Raw genomic sequence first — 20,497 nt, forward strand, 5'->3', positions numbered from 1 at the left:
TCCATTCCCTGACTTTAGATGTAAACAAAACAGCGTTAACTTAATGGTCAGGTGCATTGTTGGTTAAGCCTGATTAGCCTGGGAACCTGATAATGGTTTTTGTTGTTTTTTTTTTAAAAAGGACGTTCTGAGTCTTAAATTACCAACAAATTTTTTATTTATGTCTAGCATGTGACCATCTTTGGTTTGTTTTGGGAGTGAGTCATGACGAGAGGGGGGGATTCCTAGCACTGAAAATAAATGGAGAAAAGTGAGCACTCTTTTAAGAATCATGAAATATTAGAAATGATGCAAAGTACAACCCCAGCTGAGAAATATAATTTCATTCCTTGAAGACTTAATCAAAGCCAAAGTTGAGAGGCAGTAACGTTCTAGGCAGCATCTAGAAACCTGCTTTCTTGTTCATAAATGATCAACATAAACACACTGAACTTCTGACAGGGACCTTTGGATAAGCTTTAAACATGGATTGTGGAATGTTTCAGACGGCTTTTCTCTTTTTTTCATAAGGGACTAATTATCCCACTTTTAAACTCCTGAAACGATATATGGTTTCAGCCTAAAATAGATAAGATGTTTTGTTTCCTTTAAAATTCTGGATATGTGGGGGCACCTGGGTGGCTCAGTCTGTTGGGCGTCTGACTTTGGCTCAGGTCATGATCTCACAGTTTGTGAGTTCGAGCCCCTCGTCGGGCTCTGTGCTGACAGCTTGGAGCCTGGAGCCTGCTTTGGATTCTGTGTCTCCCCCACCCCTGCTCATGCTCTGTCTCTATCTTTCAATAATGAATAAACATTAAAAAACAAAAATTAAAATTCTGGATATCTGGATATGAAGTTGAATTACTATAAAAATGGAGTAGCTAAGCAATTCTTCATACTTTAGTAGGACAATAAAAATAAATAACAACAGCAAAAAAAAAAAAACCCTAACAAATCTAACGTTTTATCAAAACCATCAAGGGAGTTGGTGAGTACTCTGCAAAAATCACGGCTCTGAAACCCAGAATGCAGACAAACTTAAAGCAGCGCCAGTCTGGCAGTCTTTAGTATACCCGTGCCCGGTACATTCTCAACAGGCAGCTGGAGTTTACTACACCCTAGAAACCTAACGGCTTTTATTTCACTAAAGGGGAAGATTCTTTTTATCCCAATAGAAGAATTTCAAGTTTTGATACAAAAACAATTAAAACAGGATTAAACCTATGGGGACTCAATCCATCCTTGGACTACGAACAGAATGAAGTAAGATTTTTTACTTATTCCTCCCATTTTGTTTCCCTTCAACACACACACACACACACACACACACACACACACACACACAAACACACACACAGCACACCAAACTAAGCTGTGTTATAAAATAAGATGTGTACACCTTCAAGGTTTTTTATTATGGTCTTCCTTAAGTTTTATCCTTATTGGGATAAAGATTAAGTATTTCTACACTACTCTTAATTAAGTCTCAAGTCACAACAAAAACATATAGAAGTAATTCTTTTTTTTTTTTTTTAAAGGACACTCAAAAGAAAATAATCAAGTACTCTGAGTACTTTCTTCCATTCTCCTATCCAGAATTTCAAGGCCTCTGAAAAACAACATGAATGAAAATAGTGGTTCTGAGACCTAAATTTGTTATAATTTTTTGCAGTCTTTTTCTCAGCCAAAAGCTACCTATTCAAATTAATCTGAATGAAGCATTTCAAAATAAAAATGTAAAAGACTACCCTTACATGCCTTAAGAAAATTATTTGTGATATACACACTCCTAAAAATTTAGATAGGTTTATGTGAATAAAATCCCAAATAAAGATTAAAAAATAAAGTCATTTTAGAAATAACTCTGGTTACTCCCATACCAACCACACAGGTCATATGAGGATTTAAAATGCAATCATGAATTTTGAAAAAATAAACATATATATATATATATATATATATATATTCTTATCTATAAAAACACTAGCATACAAACTTCAAACTAAAAGGTTATCCAAAGTAACACACAAATGTTCTAAATCTTAAGGAAACTTAAAAATATCTCTTCTATGTGTAAATAAAAGCAGAATAAAACAGATCTGAATGCATTATTAGGTAATTTGCTCTGGAAACCTGTTAATAAATTATTGGTGGGAATTCTCAATAGTCATTATGCTGCTACCCGAAGCACATTTTCTTCAGTAAAAGCATAAGTAAACTAATAGACTTTATGTTAGTCATCACATATTACAACCAAGTATGACTCTGACAATAACAGGAGTGGTCACACAGTGCCTCAGATTCAGCTGTGTCTTGAATTTCTCACTGAAGGATTAGGCCAACCTACCTTTGGGACAATTTTATCAGTAGACACAAACAACAGGTGTCTTTTTAATCCTGTTCTTTAAAAGTCTGTATCACTAGTCTATAACAGAGAGCAATGAGAGAGTTCTAGCAGATGAAGCAAGAGGGTAACTGTGTTCTAGAAGAAACATTTATCTGTCTTTCGATCCAAGCTTCTCAATTAATTCCTGAAGAGGTGCCAACTCACGCCTATCAATCAGATTAAACTCCTAAAAAAAGAGAAGAAAAGTAAAATTTAAAAACAGATCTAATATTAAAACTCTGCAAATATCAGAGAAGGGATTCCTAACCCTAGTTTTCTGAAATCCAAAAAATGATGAAATCATCTCTGTAAACTTTTTTTTTTTTTTTTTTGAGAGAGAGAGAGAGAATGTACTCACACCTGAGCAGGGAAGAGGGGCAGAGGGAAAAAGAGAGAATCCCAACCAGGGTTCCATACTCAGTGCGGAACCTGATGCGGGGCTCCATCCCAATGAACCTGAGATCGTGACCTGAGCCAACCGACTGAGCTACCCAGGCACCCCTGTAAACATTTTAAAATGGGATCATTTTGGGGCGCCTGGGTGGCGCAGTCGGTTAAGCGTCCAACTTCAGCCAGGTCACGATCTCGCGGTCCGGGAGTTCGAGCCCCGCATCGGGCTCTGGGCTGATGGCTCAGAGCCTGGAGCCTGTTTCCGATTCTGTGTCTCCCTCTCTCTCTGCCCCTCCCCCGTTCATGCTCTGTCTCTCTCTATCCCAAAAATAAAATAAAAACGTTGAAAAAAAAAATTTTTTAAAAATAAAATAAAATAAAATGGGATCATTTTTATTCATTTTTTTGAAATATAGAGGGACTGACTAAAAAAACAACTGTATATATCAGCATGATCTTCACTGAGTAAAACATTAAAATCAAAACTATATATATTTTTGCATTTACATGGAAATGATCTTAAAACTATACAATGAGCTTTTGATAGTGGCCATGAGCTTTTGATAGGGGCAGTGGATCTGTTGCTTTCATAGATCTATACCTACATCTATCTGGTGTCTGTCTATTCTATAGCTATATTACACCCCCACCCTCTATCTGTACCTATACATCTGTATCAGCACCTACACTATACCTATAACTATGCTGTGCAACAATCTCAGAAGGAAGACAGAGAAAAGCACAGTACATTCTCCTTTGTGTGGCACATATAACTGAAATACACAGGATCTACTATAAAACTACTGACTTTTCTACCAAAAAACAGTGTCTAGACAGATGTAGTTACATTTTGCATATAGAATTATCTATCTCTAAAGCTGCTTTAATATCTTTTTCAAATAATGAATTGTTTTTATTTTTTAAATGTTCTTTTTTTATATATTTTGAGAGCGAGTGGGAGAGGGGCAGAGAAGGAGGGAGAGAAAATCCCACTGACAGCGCCTGATATGGGGCTCCACCCCATGGGCTGTGACATCATGACCTGAGCCTAGATCAAGAGTCAGAAGGTTACACAACTGAGCCACCCAGGTGCCCCTCTTTTGATTTTTAAAAATTCCACTTCCAATTAAGGGCCCATAAATAATAGGCCACATCTCTGAAGGGGATGGTCCTTGAAGTTTCTAGCTGATGACTTCATAAGATTTGGCCTGAAATGGTACTTCTGGAAGGTTAAACCAAGACAGAGACTAACAGTCTCTCTTTCGGATATAGCCATCTCATGAAACAACCCAACTGCCGACGTTTTCTCATAGTATCCCTTCACTCGGCAGTGGCGATGGAACAGGGGGGTACGGAAAGCTATCCTGGGTTTCCGGTGCTCTTTGTCACATCCTAACCAGAGACCCGGTGGGGGCAGCCAGAGGCAGAAGGCCCAAAATGGGGGGGAAGCTTTCTATGTCGCTCTGCACACCAATGAAGTAAACAACACAGAAAGGAGAAAAGAGAGAATTCTGCTTATACTTTCACTCTACGTCTATAAATTAGACAACTCAGTAAATTGCTCTTTATTAAAATTACCAATCAAATGAGTTCAAGACAAAGGACAAAGAAGTCAACACAGTTCAACTTACCTGAACAAAGAAGATAAAGTGCTTAAAGGAGGTGTTGAGGTGGGCCTCCTCTTGCAGCTGCATCACAGAATCAAAGTGCTGGTGATAAATATGGGCATAAACCCGGAACAGACGCTTTAGAATGGTCTTCGCCACAGACATAAAGTTTTTGGGAAACGGGACACCTGTAAGCAAATATATACGTACATTTATACACATATCAATTGGTCTTTTAGCTAACAGTAGAAAGTTTAGAAACTGCCATATGCAACTCCAACACACAAACACACACATTCACAAATACAAGCCTATTTTCCAGATATTTTTTTAAAGGGCAAAGGGAAAAAAAAATCTCAAACAAATATATGAGGTATCCTCACATAGCATGCTTGTTCTGACTGCCTTAGACTAATAGGCACAGACATCAACCTATGATGTGCCGTTGAATCAAAGTTAAAATAAACATAATTTTAGTTATTTAACACTAGAGTTTCTTCCCAAGATTCAATGCAACAAGAATAAGTATTTTGACTATAAATAAAAACTTCTATTTTTGTAATTTGTAACTCTAAAAAATTTTTACACTCACACATGCACTCAATTAGGAATGAAAATTCCAAGAGAAAAAGGCATTATAATCTATGGTCTACAAATATTTTATCTTCTGAATTACTCTGAAAGACTAGTTTTTCTTCCTTAAATTAGGAGTCCCCAACTGTTTATCTTATCTTTTCAAAGTGCTATTTTCATTTTCCTATAGTACAAGACAGAGATACACTTCCTGAAAAGGAGAGGAAGGGCACCTCACCATTTTGCAAAGAAAATGAACACTTCCTTAGAAATGAACTGAGAGATGGTTTGGTAATCTCCCTCCAAGCAGTGTAGGTGGGGATGTGTCTCAATTCCTGAGAATTCTAGCTGAAAAGATCAAAGTCTTAGAAAACAGGGACAGAAGGACAATACAGTGGCACGGAGAACAGTATATAAACATGTAAGTCATCAGCTTCCAAAATAACCTAGATTAGACAGCCTTAATAAGCTATTCCACAGCACCGCTCAAGAAACATTTTCCTTTCTTCGATCTTTCAGAAAACAAAGGTTAAAACACTTTCTCCTTTCATGCATTTTCTCAACCAGTCCATTTAATAGCCTGAAATTTAATGTCTTTTACTCTTTCAAGCTAATTTTTTTCATTTCTCCCACATCAGTCTTGGCTAACAACTTGCATTTTCATTTCGTTTTAAATTTTATTAATTTTTTTTCAAGGTAAGCTCTGCACCCAACATGGGGCTTGAACTCACAACCCTGAAATCAAGAGTCACACACTCTACTGATGGAGCCAGCCAGGTGCCACTAACAACTTGCACTTTCAAACATAATCCTGGAGCTTGTAGGCATGTTTTTCTGGACTGGGTCTTGTACTCCCGTATTGAAGAGATGAATTTTTAAGTCAAACTCCTTTCTGAGAATTTACAAATATGCATCTTGCTAATAAAAGGAACAGTTAACAATTGGATGTATTAGTTCAAAATGAGTAATAAACAATTCTATCCAATAAGAATAAATAATCGGCAGAAAATGTGGATAACAGCCTAACCGAGGGGGGAAAAGATTCCAGAACATTAGGCCGAATTACTGAAGAATGGAAAGCTGAAAAAAGAGAATAAAGTTGTAACTATTCTTTATCTTCCATAAATGGGAAGATATTCTTTAATGAATAAAGAACTGTAAGTAATTTGTTTCAAACCAAGCCCTTTCCAAACTGAATTTAACAGAAACATTCAAGCACAGTCAATATACAATAAAGAATCAGTGAGATGGGAATGCAAACTGGTGCAGCCACTCTGGAAAACAGTATGGAGGTTCCTCAAAAAACTAAAAATAGAACTACCCTACGACCCAGCAATTGCACTACTAGGCATTTATCCAAGGGATACAGGTGTGCTGTTTCGAAGGGACACATGCACCCCCATGTTTATAGCAGCACTATCAACAATAGCCAAAGTATGGAAAGAGCCCAAGTGTCCATCGATGGATGAATGGATAAAGATGTGGTATATATATACAATGGAGTATTACCTGGCAATCAAAAAGAATGAAATCTTGCCATTTGCAACTACGTGGATGGAACCAGAGGGTATTACGCTATGCGAAATTAGTCAGAGAAAGACAAACATTATATGACTTCACTCATACAAGGACTCACTCGTATGAGACACAGAACAGATGAACGTAAGGAAAGGGAAGCACAAATAATATAAAAACAGGGAGGGGACAAAACAGAAGAGACTCATAAATATGGAGAACAAACTGAGGGTTACTGGAGGGGTTGTGGGAGAGGGGATGGGCTAAATGGGGAGGGGCACTAAGGAATCTACTCCTGAAATCATTGTTGCACTATATGCTAACTAATTTGGATGTAAATTTTTGAAAATAAAAAATAAAATTAAAAAACAAAACAAAAAAAAGAATCGGCGAGAGAGAAAATAAAAGGTTTAATAATAAAATGGAAAAGTTGACCAACGGCAAACAGACCAGGTGTAATGTGATACATGCTTTCCCCTGAAAGAGCCACTGATTAGATTGCAGTAAGGAATCTGCCAGGGTCTGAATGTGTGTATCTCCTCAAAACTCCTATGTTGAAATCCTAATGCCCAGATGATGTTATTAGGAAGCAGGACTCTGGGAAGTGATTAGGTCACAAGCGCATAGCCCTCAGGAGTGGGATCGTGCCCTTATCAAAGAGGCCCCAGAGAACTTTTGCTGACACCTTCCACTATATGAAGACTAGGTAAGAAGTCAGCAGCCTGAGACCCAAAAGTGGGCCTTCGCAAGGACCCAACTATGCTGGCACCCTGATCTTAGACTTCCAGCCTTTAGAACTGAAAAGTAACTTTTTGTTATTCATAAGCTATCTGATCTCTGGCATTTTTATTATTAGCAGCCAGAACAGATAAGACAGAATCCAACCTGTTGCTCATAAGACACTCTTAAACTGAAAATGACAAGGAGTGATCTCATGAATAGTGAAGCCAAAATCTTAATCAAAATATTAGCAAATAAAAAATACGATTCCAGTAAAACATTAAAAATCTACATATACTGGAGAAAACCTTATGGTGACCAACAACAGACACTGGGAAAATATCACAAAACTCAACAACCATACCTGAGTTTTAAAAATTCACACACCTCTAACCAAAAGCACGATTCCTGCTTAATGCTGAAGTACTAGAAGCACTTGCATCAAAGTAAGGAAACAAAAGGATGTCTGCCATCATCACCATTACTCAGCACTACTCTGGGGCAATTAGATAAGACTTATACAAGAAACACCCATATCAGAAAGGAAGAGGCAAAATTAATATTATCTTAATGTGATTGCATACTTCAAAAACTCAAGAAAACCAACCGAAACAACTAAAATAATCAGAATCTGATGGTCAACTTATATAAAAATTTATATGAAAATCAATAGCTTTCCTATATACTAAACAATAACCATGTGGAAGGCAGGTATCAATTAAAAAAACACAAAATGTCTAGGGATAAACTTAAGAAACTTGAAAAATTAACAAAGTAAACTATAGAACTGCATAAGAGGAAGAAATAAAAGACATGAAGAAATGAAGAAATATATCTTGTTCTTGGGTAGAAAGATTCAGTATTGTCAAGAGAATAAGACTGCCTATATTAATCTACAACTTGAATGAAATAATAATCAAAATCTCATGAATATTTTTATTTTACCTTGCAAAAATGATTCTAAGTTCTTTGGAAGAACAAATATCCCAGAATAGCGGTGAATATTCTGAAAAAGAAGAGGAAGGAAGAGAGACTAGCCCTACAAGATGCTCAAAGATCTATGGCCATGGTTATTAAAACAGTGTGGAATCCCTGTAGGAACAGATAAAGAGAATGAAAGACTCCAAATTATATGGCAATCTGGTGTACACATAAATAATCTGGGGAGAAACGACACATGTATTTGATAAATGGTGTTGGACAAACTGATTAGCATTTATAACTGGAAAAAAATGGAGGGAACCTTGAGAAAAAAATTTCTGGCAAGAACAAAGATTTAAACATAAAAACAAAACCACAAAAGTACTAAATGAAAAAGTGGACAAATATTTTTATAATCTTGAAATAGGGAAACCCTTTCTAATCATTGTACTAAAATCCATACATCATAAAGGAAAAGATCAGCAGGACAAAATAAGAAAGTTACATACAGCAAGAATACCTCATGAACAAAGTAAGAAAAAGGCAACCTGGGGAAAAATACATATAACACATACAATGAGCTAATATCCTTACCACACAAAGAAATGGACAAAGGATAGAAACAGAAAATAATGATCAATAATCCAAATCAGTATTTTTTTAAATACATTAAGTACATTAAGACAAATTTACCCAAATTGAAAAGAATAAAAACTGAGTAGCCAACAAGTAATAGTGAAAAAACACAGGCAGACACAAACACAACAGAAGGGATTTTGCATGTACAATCTTTTTGGAGAGGAATTTAGCAGTCTTTATTACTTTTTTTTTTTTTTTTAAAGTAACAGAGTATTAAAAAGAACACAACACATTTATCAGTTAAAAAGAAAAACAGTTCAACATTATAACTTACCAATCTTGGAAGGAAAAAGAGTTTCATCATCAAGCTGATCCTGAACCCAAGTCATCAAATAGTCAATGTATTTTGGAGCAGAACATTTGATTGGCTTTTTAATATTGGTACCATCTGCCCAATGATATTCATATCTGGGGAGAAAAAGATTTTATTGATATGAGTTTTCAAAAACATTAACAAATCTACAACTTGTAATCAAAGTAGGCCCACAATTTCTCAGTAGACGTTACATACAACTTTATTAAATTACCTCTCAAGTTCTACTGAAGATTACTCAAAGTTCCCTACAGAATTATCCTGAAATATGAGCTATAATTGAAAGAGAAAAGGAGGATAATGTGGCAGCTGACAGTGCCAGAATGGATTTTTTTTTTTAACACAGCCCTAGGAAAGATAAAGGAACTACACATTCCAGGCAGGGGGTGCTGAGGACTGGGTAAGAGACTGATGCATCCACCCCATTCTACAACAGTTGGCCATGAAAGTATCAACATCAGAGTCAAGACAGTAAGACTGTTTCTTGGAGAGGGTAAGTAAAGAAACATCCTGAGGCATGCATCTTATCCTCTCTCCCTTTGCTGAGCTAGAATGATTAAGACTTCTGCAAAACTTCACTGTGTGAAGCATTTAAGCCATAGAGAAGTTTAATTAATAAAACTTAACACAAAATAAAAACATTCCTCCAAAATACTGTAATTAAAAATAGGACTATAAACTCATTGGAGACTTTTTTTCCTTTATACCTGTAGCAAATTCAGGAAGGACAGTTTTTTCCCAAGGGGTAAATATCTCACTCAATACCATCTATCCTCACATAAAATGGCCAATTATTGGCAAAAAGACTGGAAAGAAACACACTAAAACATTAATCCCACCACACTTTGACTTAACATTATGGGTGATAAAGAGTTCCATGTTTCTTAATATTTCTTGAAATTTATTATAGTCAAATTTTCTATTTTTTATTTTTAAAGTTTATTTATTTATTTTGAGAGAGAGCGAGCGAGCCAGTGCGCACACGCACACACCCACTCACAAGCTAGGGAGAGGCAGAGAAGGAGCGAGAGAATCCCAAGCAGACTCCAAGCTGACAGTACGCAGCCCAAGGCAGGGCTTGATCTCACAAACCCTGAGCCGAGATCAAGAGTCGGACGCTTAACCAACTGAGCCACCCACGTGCCTCTATAGTCAGACTTTTAAAACCTAGCATCTTTGAGCCAGATTAAAGCAGCACAATTTGCAAGTAATTAACATAAATTACACACAAGAAAAAATTGAACATTACTTACTATAATGCAATTAAATACTAAATACCACATACCACAATATTTAATAACAAAAAGCTTATAGGGAAGTATTCGAGAACTCATAAAACTGAACTACTTTTACACAAGCAAACAGATAAGAAAAACAAAAAAGCTTTATAATTTGATTTGCATCAATTAGCAGTTAGTTTTATTTAGTACTTCAAGTACCTATATAATAGGCAGTATATGTACCTTGGACCTGCAGACATGACTGGACAGCTTGCTTCAGTGCAGAATTCTGTAATAGTCCCATATAACATGTTGATCTGGTTGAAGAAATCCACAGCTGGAAAGATAAAAGGAAAATTGTGTTAAAATGTTTGTGCCAACACAGTAAAATATCAGACCTCTCAGTTGAAGAAAAATGGACAATGCCTTCAAGTTCTTGAATAAATCCCCAGGAGATTCAACAATCCAGAGGCACTGCAAATTTCTTCTAAGTTGCTTCTTCTCAAGTTGTATACTTAACTTTAAAATTAACTTTTAATATATATTCACTTTAATATACTAAGCTTTTACCCAGCATAGAAGAGCAGGAAAATAAAACATTAGCGGCAATTCTAACTTAATGGTGACTATTGGATCATTAGAATATATAATTTGATTATATCCAAAGGAATAAAAAAAATCTATTGCTTGCTATCAATCTGGACCAGACAATACCATTTGTGTTAGGAGAAAGTGTTGTGGAATATACTGTGAAGGAGAAGGTGTAGCAGCTATATTAATAAGCATTTGAAAAATCTTATAAAAAACCTGAAGCCTAGGGACACCTGGGTGGCTCAGTCGGCTTCGGCTCAGATCATGAGCTCACGGTTTGTGAGTTTGAGCCTCAAACTGGGCTTGCTGCTGTCAGCCTGTCAGCATAAAGCTTGCTTCCGATCCTCTGTCTCCCTTTCTCTACCCCTCCCCCGCTTGCACTCTCCCAAAAATAAGTAAATATTTAAAAAAACAAAACAAACCAAAAAACAACTGAAGCCTAAATCATGCTGAGGACATAAAAAGGACATGGGATAATACCCCTTGCCTCTGAGACTCCAGCTAAGAGAAGGGACAAAATTGAAACAAAGAGTACAACATGTTAAGGGTTCAGAGAAAAGACAACATCTTGAAGGGCTGAGGTAGTCAGAGAACACTTCCTACAGGAGCTTCAGCTAGGTATGGAAGACAATGGAGGAGGAAGGGGATAAGTAATGAACTTATCTGAGTAAAATATTCCTCTGCAAAGACACCCACATAAGCTTTGGAAAGTTTGAAAAAATGTTTCAGTTCCCTGTCTAAATGAGTACCTAGAAACCAACTCGGGCTTTTCCAAGTTTCTTAAAAATCAAGTAGATAAAAAAGTTCCACCTTGTCAAAAGGATTTTTATATAAAACTCCCTCACTTATAAACCTTCCTCTTAATGAGTCATGTTTCTAAGAAAGTAATAGGCATTAAATATTCATTCAAAACAAACAGTATGCCCAGATGGTGTGCTGGCTTATTGGTCTAAAGCAGCTGTTCTCAAAATGTGGTCCGGGGATCCCTCCTAGTTTCAAAGGGCATCTGTGAGGTCAGAGCATTTCAATGGCTTTCACACTCATCCTCTCAGAAGGCACAGTGGAGTTGTCCAGAGGCTCCTGATGTGAGGCATCACAACAGAATGAATGCAGAAGTGGACAGGACAACTCGGTTGTCTCCTATTAAGCCAAACATGAAAAGAGATTTCCAAACATGTAAAACAATGCCATACTCATCACTAAAACTCAATTTGGAAAACAACCATTTTTCATAAAAATATATTTAGGTCAACATGCAGTGAGTTATTTTTAAAAAATTAAAAAGTATTTATGGGGCGCCTGGGTGGCTCAGTCGGTTAAGTGTCCGACTTCAGCTCGGGTCATGATCTCGTGGTTTCTGAGTTCAAGCCCCGCGTCAGGCTCTGTGCTGACAGCTCGGAGCCTGAAGACTGCTTTGGATTCTGTGTCTCCTCCTCTCTCTGCCCCTCCTATGCTCATGCTCTGTCTCTCTGTCTCTCAATTTATTATTAATTATATAATATATAATTTATTATTTATTATTATAAATGTTAAAAAATTTTTTAATAAAAAAATTAAAAAGTATTTAAAATGTCTCAATTTTAATTTCTAACACAGTAAGTGTCACTAGATATAACCTACATAATTAAATGCTCTTTGGGGTTCTTGATAATTTTTTAGAGAATAAAGGGATCTTGAGACTGAAAGTTTTGAGAACAGCTAACCTAAAGAAAAAGTCTCAAAAACTGAAGGCTGAAGAAGGCCAACAGATGCCTTCAAAATAACAGATGATAATTTGAGTTAAGGTTTAAAAGAACAGGGGAGAGGGGTGTCTGGGTGGCTCAGTAGTAGGTTGAGTGGTTAAATGCCCGCCTTTGGCTCAGGTCATGATCTCACAGCTCCTGAGTTCGAGCCCCACGTCGGGCTCTGTGCTGACAGCTCAGAGTCTGGAGCCTCCTTTGGATTCTGTATCTCCCTCTCTTTCTGCCCATCCCCTGTTCACATGCTCTCTCTCAAAAATAAACATTTAAATTTTTTTAATCTTTATTTATTTTTGAGAGACAGCGTGTGAACAGGGGAGGAGCAGAGAGAGAGGGAGACAGAATAGGAAGCAGGCTCCAGGCTCCGAGCTGTCAGCACAGAGCCTGACGCGGGGCTCGAACTCACGAACCATGAGATCATGATCTGAGCTGAAGTCGGACGCTTAACCGACTGAGCCACCCTAGGTGCCTCCCTCAAAAATAAACATTAAAAAAATTTTTTTTAATTAAAAATAAACATTAAAAAGATTAAAAATAAAAGAACAGGGGAGGGTCTTTTTTGAATATATTATGCTTCACATGGTTCACAAATAAAAAGATATATGAAAATATATAGTGATTTTTTTTTAATGTTTTATTTTTGAGAGAGAGAGAGAAAGAGAGAGAGAGAGAAACAGAGCATGAGTGGGGAGGGGCAGAGAGAAGGGGACAACAGAATCCAAAGCAGTCGCCAGGCTCTGAGATGTCAGCACAGAGCCTGACACAGGGCTCAAACTCACAAACTGTGAAATCATGACCTGAGCCAAAGTCAGACACTTAACCAACTGAGCCACCCAGGCACCCCTATAAATGATAAATCTTAATCCCAGTCACTCCAACTTCCTCTTACAGATAACCACTACATTATTTTTTTTTTTTGTCTCCTGCCTAAGTACCTTTGTCCTGTGTTACACAAAATATATCACATAGTTCTGTAACTTGTTTTTTTCTCTTAGTAATATGAATAATGGCTTTTTAATGTGCTGAAGAAAACAAAAATTTTTCTCAATATGGCTACTAGAGTTTTAAATTACATTTGTAGTGCACATTATATTTCTATCAGACAGTGCTGGTCAAAGGAGTGATTAGCATTAGCTGAATTAACTCCACATAAAAAGATAGCTAGACATCATGGAAGTATACACACGGTTGGGAGTATATGCCACCACTGAAGTAGTCTTACAAACAAACAAAATCAAACTTGAATTTGAACAAAGCTCCAAATCTGTGCAAACATGGGTGCCGCTAGCCACATACGGCTACTTACATTAAAAGTAAATTTAAAATTTAGTTCCAGTCACTCTAGCCACATTTCTAGAGCTAAATGGCCACAGTACAGACATAGAACATATGCATCATTGCAGGAAATTATACTGGACAGTGTTGCTGTAGATCTAACATTTACAGGAAATAAAAGGAAGAAGAGAACATAATAGATGCCCTGAGGGTATAATCAACAGAATTCATACTGTGGTAAACAAATGAACTGGTTTCTTCAACAATAACAAAATAGCAAGAAAAATAGACTGCAATGAGGGGAAACCTGTGGATTAAGAGATTCAAGAAACATTACACACAGGCCTTATTAGTCCTGATTTAAAACAACCATAATTTTTTTTTAAAAAGAAACATTTAGGGGCACCTGGGTGGCTCAGTTGGTTGAGTGTCTGACTTCTGCTCAGATCATGGATCTCACAGTTTGTGAGTTCAAACCCCACATCGGGCTCTGTGCTGACAGCCTAGAGCCTGCTTCAGATTCTGTGTCTCACTCACTCTCTGTCCCTCCCTCACTCATGCTCTGTCTCTCTCTCTCTCTCAAAAATAAATAATAGAACACTTTTAAAAATTAAAATTAAAAAAAAAGAGAAACATTTATAAGACAATCAGGGAAAATGTGAACACTGACTGGATATTTGCTAACAAAGGAATGACAGTAGTCATTATCTTTAAAAGGGGGTGTTCTTGTCTTTTAGAGATAGGGAATATTTATAAATGAAATATATTTGGGATTCACTTCAAATCAATCAGGGAGAGGTGGGTCGGCCTGCAAATGAGGAACAAAGAGGAGTGGGGAGAGGTGGGGAGGGGAGGGAGGTGGAGAGGGAGAAATGAAAATATAGAAAGAAAAAAAACAATCAGGGTGAGATACAGAAGCATGAACTGGCCATGAATTGACAGTTGTTGAAAGTGGATAATGGATGCCTGGGAATTCACCATACTAGTTTCTCTACTTCTGTATGTTTGAAATTTTCCATTAAGAAGTTTAAAAATTCCTGTAACATCTAAATTTCCTAACAGATTTAAACCTTATCACCCAGCACTGATCTCAGAAATGACAGGCTTGGGGCACCTGGGTGGCTCAGTTGGTTGAGATCAATCTTGATTTGGGCTCAGGTCACAATCCCAGAGTCCTGGGATCAAGCTCCGCATTGGGCTCTGCACTGAGGTGAAGCCTGCTTAAGATTCTCTTTCTCTCCCCCACCACCCCTCTCCCCCACTCGTGTGCACAGACTCTCTAAAATTAAAAGAAAAAAGAAAAAAAAGAAACGACGGGCTCAAATATTCAAATCTCTAACTTCAGTACATATAACTTTCCATGTAATGCTAGCTTTCTTGAACTCAGAGTGATTTTCAGCTCATGGGTCCCTCCTGTTTTCTCCCAATTTCTTAATTTCCTTCTGACCACTTCTAAGTCACAACAATCAAGTGACTGCCCATATGAACTGCAACGGACTTTTGTGTATACGCAGGCAGATGAGAGCTGCTGGGAGTGGGGGTGCAACTGTGAGGATGCGTTCCCTGCAAAGTTATAGAATTTTGCATTCCAATCTTTTATTTGACCTTACTCAGCAATTCATCCATTCTATCCTCAGAAATTAACCTAAAGCACTCAACGTTTCTCCTCCAGTCTGTCTACTCAACCACACTGGCTACAACCAAGTACTCTGAAAAGAACACAGTTTCTAATGTATTTGTACTTCTGAGTTTCTTTACAGGTACAGCATTATACTACAACAGTTATATCTGTAAAAGGAAATTCATTAACAAAAAAATGTTGGCAAAATGTTCTTATAAATCAGCAAAGCTGAATGCTACTGAAAACTTACTGTTAACAGCAATCCATTCATTGAGGTCCTCTCCCTCTGGTAACATAACAGCTTGTCTCAGATTCCCACTTCCCAGAGTTGCTTCTGCATGTTTTAAGAGTTCATACTGATGAGAGCCCTCAGGGATATTCTTCTTTGGTTTGAACGTTTTGGAAGAGCGGCTGCTGCTGTTAGGTTGAAAGTAAAAGTATTATAGGGGCGCCTGGGTGGCTCAGTCGGTTAAGCGTCCGACTTCAGCTCAGGTCACGATCTCACGGTCCGTGAGTTCGAGCCCCGCGTCGGGCTCTGGGCTGATGATGGCCCAGAGCCTGGAGCCTGCTTCCGATTCTGTGTCTCCCTCTCTCTCTGACCCTCCCCCGTTCATGCTCTGCCTCTCTCTGTCTCAAAAATAAATAAACGTTAAAAAAAATTAAAAAAAAAAAAAAAAAGAAAGTAAAAGTATTATCGATTTTTAGGACTGAAAGCAGCATGGCATAATTTTAGGCATATAAATTGTTCTGAAAATAAAAAATACTCCCTGAAAAGTGCCAGGATGGGGAGGGTGTTATGATCCTAATCTGAGTGCCAAAAGTTAAAATAATTACATTAAGTGTGAGCTAGGGTAAAAGAGAAATTAGTATTTTAATACACTTGGTGAAAGGGTAAAGTGTATAATATTTTGGGAAGGCAATATAACAAGATCTACAGACACGGGAAGTACTTTCAACCCATCCCTTCTACTTCTAGGTATTTCTCCTAGATATGGATAAGGATGTGCTTCCCAAGATTGGTTTTAACGGTGAAAAATGTGGAAACAATCCTAAAGCTTATTAGTAGAGGAATAAATAAATCACAATACATCCATAACATGGAATACTATACAGTAGTTAAGAACAAGATAGAGCTACATGTATTCACATGGAAAGATCTCAAGACATAGTTTAACATATTAAAAGACAAAATGTACAGTGGAAGTCCATTCTGTAAATGCATAGAGAACGTTAGAAAGGGGGCACCAGAGGAAGAGCATGCGACTCTTAATATCAGGGTTGAGTTTGAGGCCCACACTGGGTGTAGAGATTACTTAAAAATAAAATCTTAAGAAAAAGAAAACTAACATGAAATGATATCTCAAGATTCAATATGATCTTCATCTAAATTAATACCTTTATGCTTCCAATGGTACCATCAAAACAGTGTAAACAATCCACAAAACGGGAGAAAGTATTTGCAATTCATAGAGGTGATAAAGGACCTGTATCCAGGATAAAGAATTCTTCCAACTTAAAAACAAAAAAACAACCCAATTTAAAAATGATCACAAGAGGGGTGCCTGGGTGGCTCAGTCGGTTGAGCGTCGACATCAGCTCAGGTCATGATCTCACAGCTCATGAGTTCAAGCCCCGCGTTGGGCTCTGTTCTGACAGCTCAGAGCCCGGAGCCTATTTCTGCTTCTGTGTCTCCCTCTCTCTCTGCCCCTAACCCACTCGCATTCTGTCTCTGTCTCTCTCAAAAATAAACAAACGTTAAAAATAATAATAATAATAAATAAATAAATAAATAAATAAATAAAAATGATCACAAGATTCAAACAGACATTACTCCAAAGAAGATATACAAATGGCCAATAGCATACAAAAATATGCTGACCATCATTAGTCATTAGGAAAATGCAAATTAAAATCATGAGAGAACATTTCACATTCATTCAGGATGACTATAATCAAAAAGACAATTAACAAGTGCTACTTAGGATGTAGGTAAATTGAAACTCTCATGCAGGGGCGCCTGGGTGGCGCAGTCGGTTAAGCGTCCGACTTCGGCCAGGTCACGATCTTGCGGTCCGTGAGTTCGAGCCCCGCGTCAGGCTCTGGGCTGATGGCTCAGAGCCTGGAGCCTGTTTCCGATTCTGTGTCTCCCTCTCTCTCTGCCCCTCCCCCGTTCATGCTCTGTCTCTCTCTGTCCCAAAAATAAATAAACGTTGAAAAAAAAAAATTAAAAAAAAAAAAAAAAAAAGAAACTCTCATGCAGTGCTGGTGGGAATGCAAAATGGTGCAGTGTTTTGAAAAAGTTTGGCAGTTCCTCAAAAGGTTAAACAGTTAATATATATCTTCTCATTCTACTCAGAATGAGAAATGAACCTGTACATCCAATACAAAAATCTGTACACAAAAGTTACAGATGTATATAAAAGTTACAGATGAATAATGGCTGCATTATTCATAACAGTCAAAAAGTGGAAACTCAAATGCCTGTCAACAAAACAAAGTTTAAAAGAAAAAAGGGCCTCACATTTAGATCCAAAAAGTAACTAAGCAACTGAGCATCCACAATCAAACCACTAATTTAACATGAACTCATAAGAGAAAGACTTTGGGGGAGAAGGGAGAGACTGTTCCAGTAATATGGAAATTTACAATTATAATCTAAGTCATACAAACTTTTAGACATGGTAATCATACTGTGTAGACCATCCTCCTAAAAAATAATCGACAGGTAGGAAAAAATAATTTGAACAGATATTCTCCATAGTGCTATTTTATAACAGCAAAATACTAGACAGAATCCAAATTTCTCTGCTCTGTATTGGTTTGATAAGATTTCAAATCCATTTATGACTTGTTTTAATCCATTTGTTTATGACTTAAGTTTGTTTTAATTCACTTGTTTATGACAAAGACAAAAAAAAGTTTTCATATAAGAATAAAGTAAATTGTGTCAAGACATCATCCTCTCATCTGTTCTCACCCATAACTCAGTAGTTCAGCTGCTCAGGGACCCTGCTGGGGCTTAACAATGAAAACTTATTAAGAAGTAACTACGGCAAGGAGACATTTTGACTACAAATACCAAGAATTTGTGAAGAGTCCTCAAGAGTGTTGGGTCTGGGCAAGGTGACACTCTGATGATCTGAACAGTTCTCTGTAAACCTTGGGACAATTAGCCCCTGCCACGCAAATGCCCAGCCCCAGAAGGAAAATCCACCTGCCAGTCAACACCAGCGCCACGGTTCCCTGGCAACAAGGAACTTTTACTTTCGTGCTGGCAGCTGGACCTCAGCTCTGGGTTGGGTAAGCCCAACTCCTCTCCTCAGTACTGACTCCTATAAAGATACACCTCAACTAAATTTGGACTTTATGTCTTTCATGTCCCCTTGCCTGGAACAATAGTGTAAATAATCTATCACTGATTTGAAATATTTCACTAGCTTATTAAGAAACTTATCCTGTATGCATTTGGCTTATGAAATTCCTACAGCAAACCTAGGTTAAATAAATTGCTGGCAAAGACCAACTCAGTCTCTGAGTGTAATTTGCTTCCCAAAGCAAAACATTCTCACAGTAAGAAACTGGATAAACTCTGGTTACAGAATACCATACAATTTAATAATAAATTTAATGAAAATATCAAATATGTGGACGATGGATGTTTACTCAATCACACAACACACATTCAAGTAATGTACCAGGTAGAGAGAGCCACCTGAAAATAATGTGTTGTAGCAATGCTTCCCAAACCTAAAAATGTTTAAGAATCATCAGAGGAGCGCCTGGGTGGCTCACTTGGTTAAGCATCAGACTCTCATTCTGGCTCAGGTCATGATCTCACAGTTGGTAAGGTGGAGCTGAGCAGGGCTCTGCAGGGACCGTGCGGAGCCTGCTTGGGATTCTCTTTCTCTCTCAAAATAAACATTTTTTCAAAAATCGTCAGATAATTTACAAAAGTTTCCATTTAAGACTCATTTGGGCCCCAGGCCTTATCTCTAAAATATGATTCTACCCAGGAAAAGTTAATTACACAAAGTCACAGGGCCAGCCTGGCTGGCTCAATCAGGAGAGCATGCCACTCTTGATCTCGGAGTTGTAAGTTTGAGCCCCACACCGGGTGTAGAGATTACTTAAAAATGAATAAATAAAATCTACACAAATTCACAATGTGGCTGAATTCGCACTGGACAGATGTCTGCATGCAAGGCCGCAGCTTAACTTCAAGCTTCCCAAACTGCAGCACTACCCGTTTTCCGGGGGCAGTGTTTTTCCACGGGGGTAATTTAATACTGAAGGTAATAAAACTTGACAAACGGTGGAGTAAAAAGCTAAGTCAGAATGGATCATTAGACTAGACGGCTCCAGACTTGAAAGGAATGGGAAGCCCAGAGACAGGGTTCGGGGTTCCGCCCCTGGGTCGTCCCGCCGCCCTCAGGGGCGCTCGGGCGGAAAAGTTTGGAGGCACTGCCGGCCTCGGAGCCTCACTACTCCGCAACCCTCTCGCTCCGCTTCCTTTGCCTCGACCTTCACCTCCATCTGCCTGGGCCCACGTCCGGGCCTCCCCCGTGGCCCGCGGGAGTGGGGGGAGGGGTGGCAAAGCAAACGTCAGTCACTTCGACCCCAACTCCGGGGCCCGGCCCTAGCCTCAGGTGCCTCCTTGCCCCCTTCCTCGCCCTTGCCCTCGGCCTTCAGCCCTGGGGCCCTCGGCTCGGCCACACTCACAAGAGGAAGCTCATCTTCTATCCTCGGAGGGGAGGGGCCGTTGGCCCCCGCCGCGGTCTGGACTCGTAACCCGCGCGGGAACCACGAGGAAGCGGACAGCCCTCAGCTCTCCGCCAGCGGAAACACCGAGCGCCGCTGCTCCGAGCCGGGGGTCTTGCCGGTGCTAGCTGCTACGCTCGCCACCCCCACCTTGCCGACCCGAAATGCGGAACCAGCAAAATCTCGCGAGCTAAGGCTTCGGCTCGCCCCGCCCCTGCGAGAGGGACTGGGCGCGCCCCTTTGCGCCCCG

The 20,497-nt window shown here is 38.5% G+C and overlaps 1 protein-coding gene across 2 annotated transcripts; it reads right to left on the bottom strand.

Moving 5' to 3' along the window:
- Positions 1–1,098: 1,098 nt before the first annotated feature.
- Positions 1,099–20,408, bottom strand: MOB1A (MOB kinase activator 1A). Of its 2 annotated transcripts, none has more exons than XM_030310887.1 (6): positions 20,209–20,408; positions 15,740–15,903; positions 10,507–10,600; positions 9,005–9,138; positions 4,387–4,550; positions 1,099–2,552 (listed from the first exon to the last, which is right to left on the bottom strand). In XM_030310887.1, exons 1-6 carry the CDS (start codon positions 20,220–20,222, stop codon positions 2,475–2,477), a joined length of 648 nt encoding a protein of 215 aa, XP_030166747.1. In that variant the 5' UTR covers positions 20,223–20,408; the 3' UTR covers positions 1,099–2,474. The 2 variants fall into 2 exon arrangements, with proteins under 2 accessions (XP_030166747.1, XP_030166746.1); XM_030310886.1 differs by having other exon boundaries at positions 15,740–15,906; positions 20,209–20,407.
- Positions 20,409–20,497: the final 89 nt, after the last annotated feature.

This window comes from Lynx canadensis, chromosome A3 (genome assembly GCF_007474595.2).
Source record: "Lynx canadensis isolate LIC74 chromosome A3, mLynCan4.pri.v2, whole genome shotgun sequence".
NCBI classification, from domain to species: Eukaryota; Metazoa; Chordata; class Mammalia; order Carnivora; family Felidae; genus Lynx; species Lynx canadensis.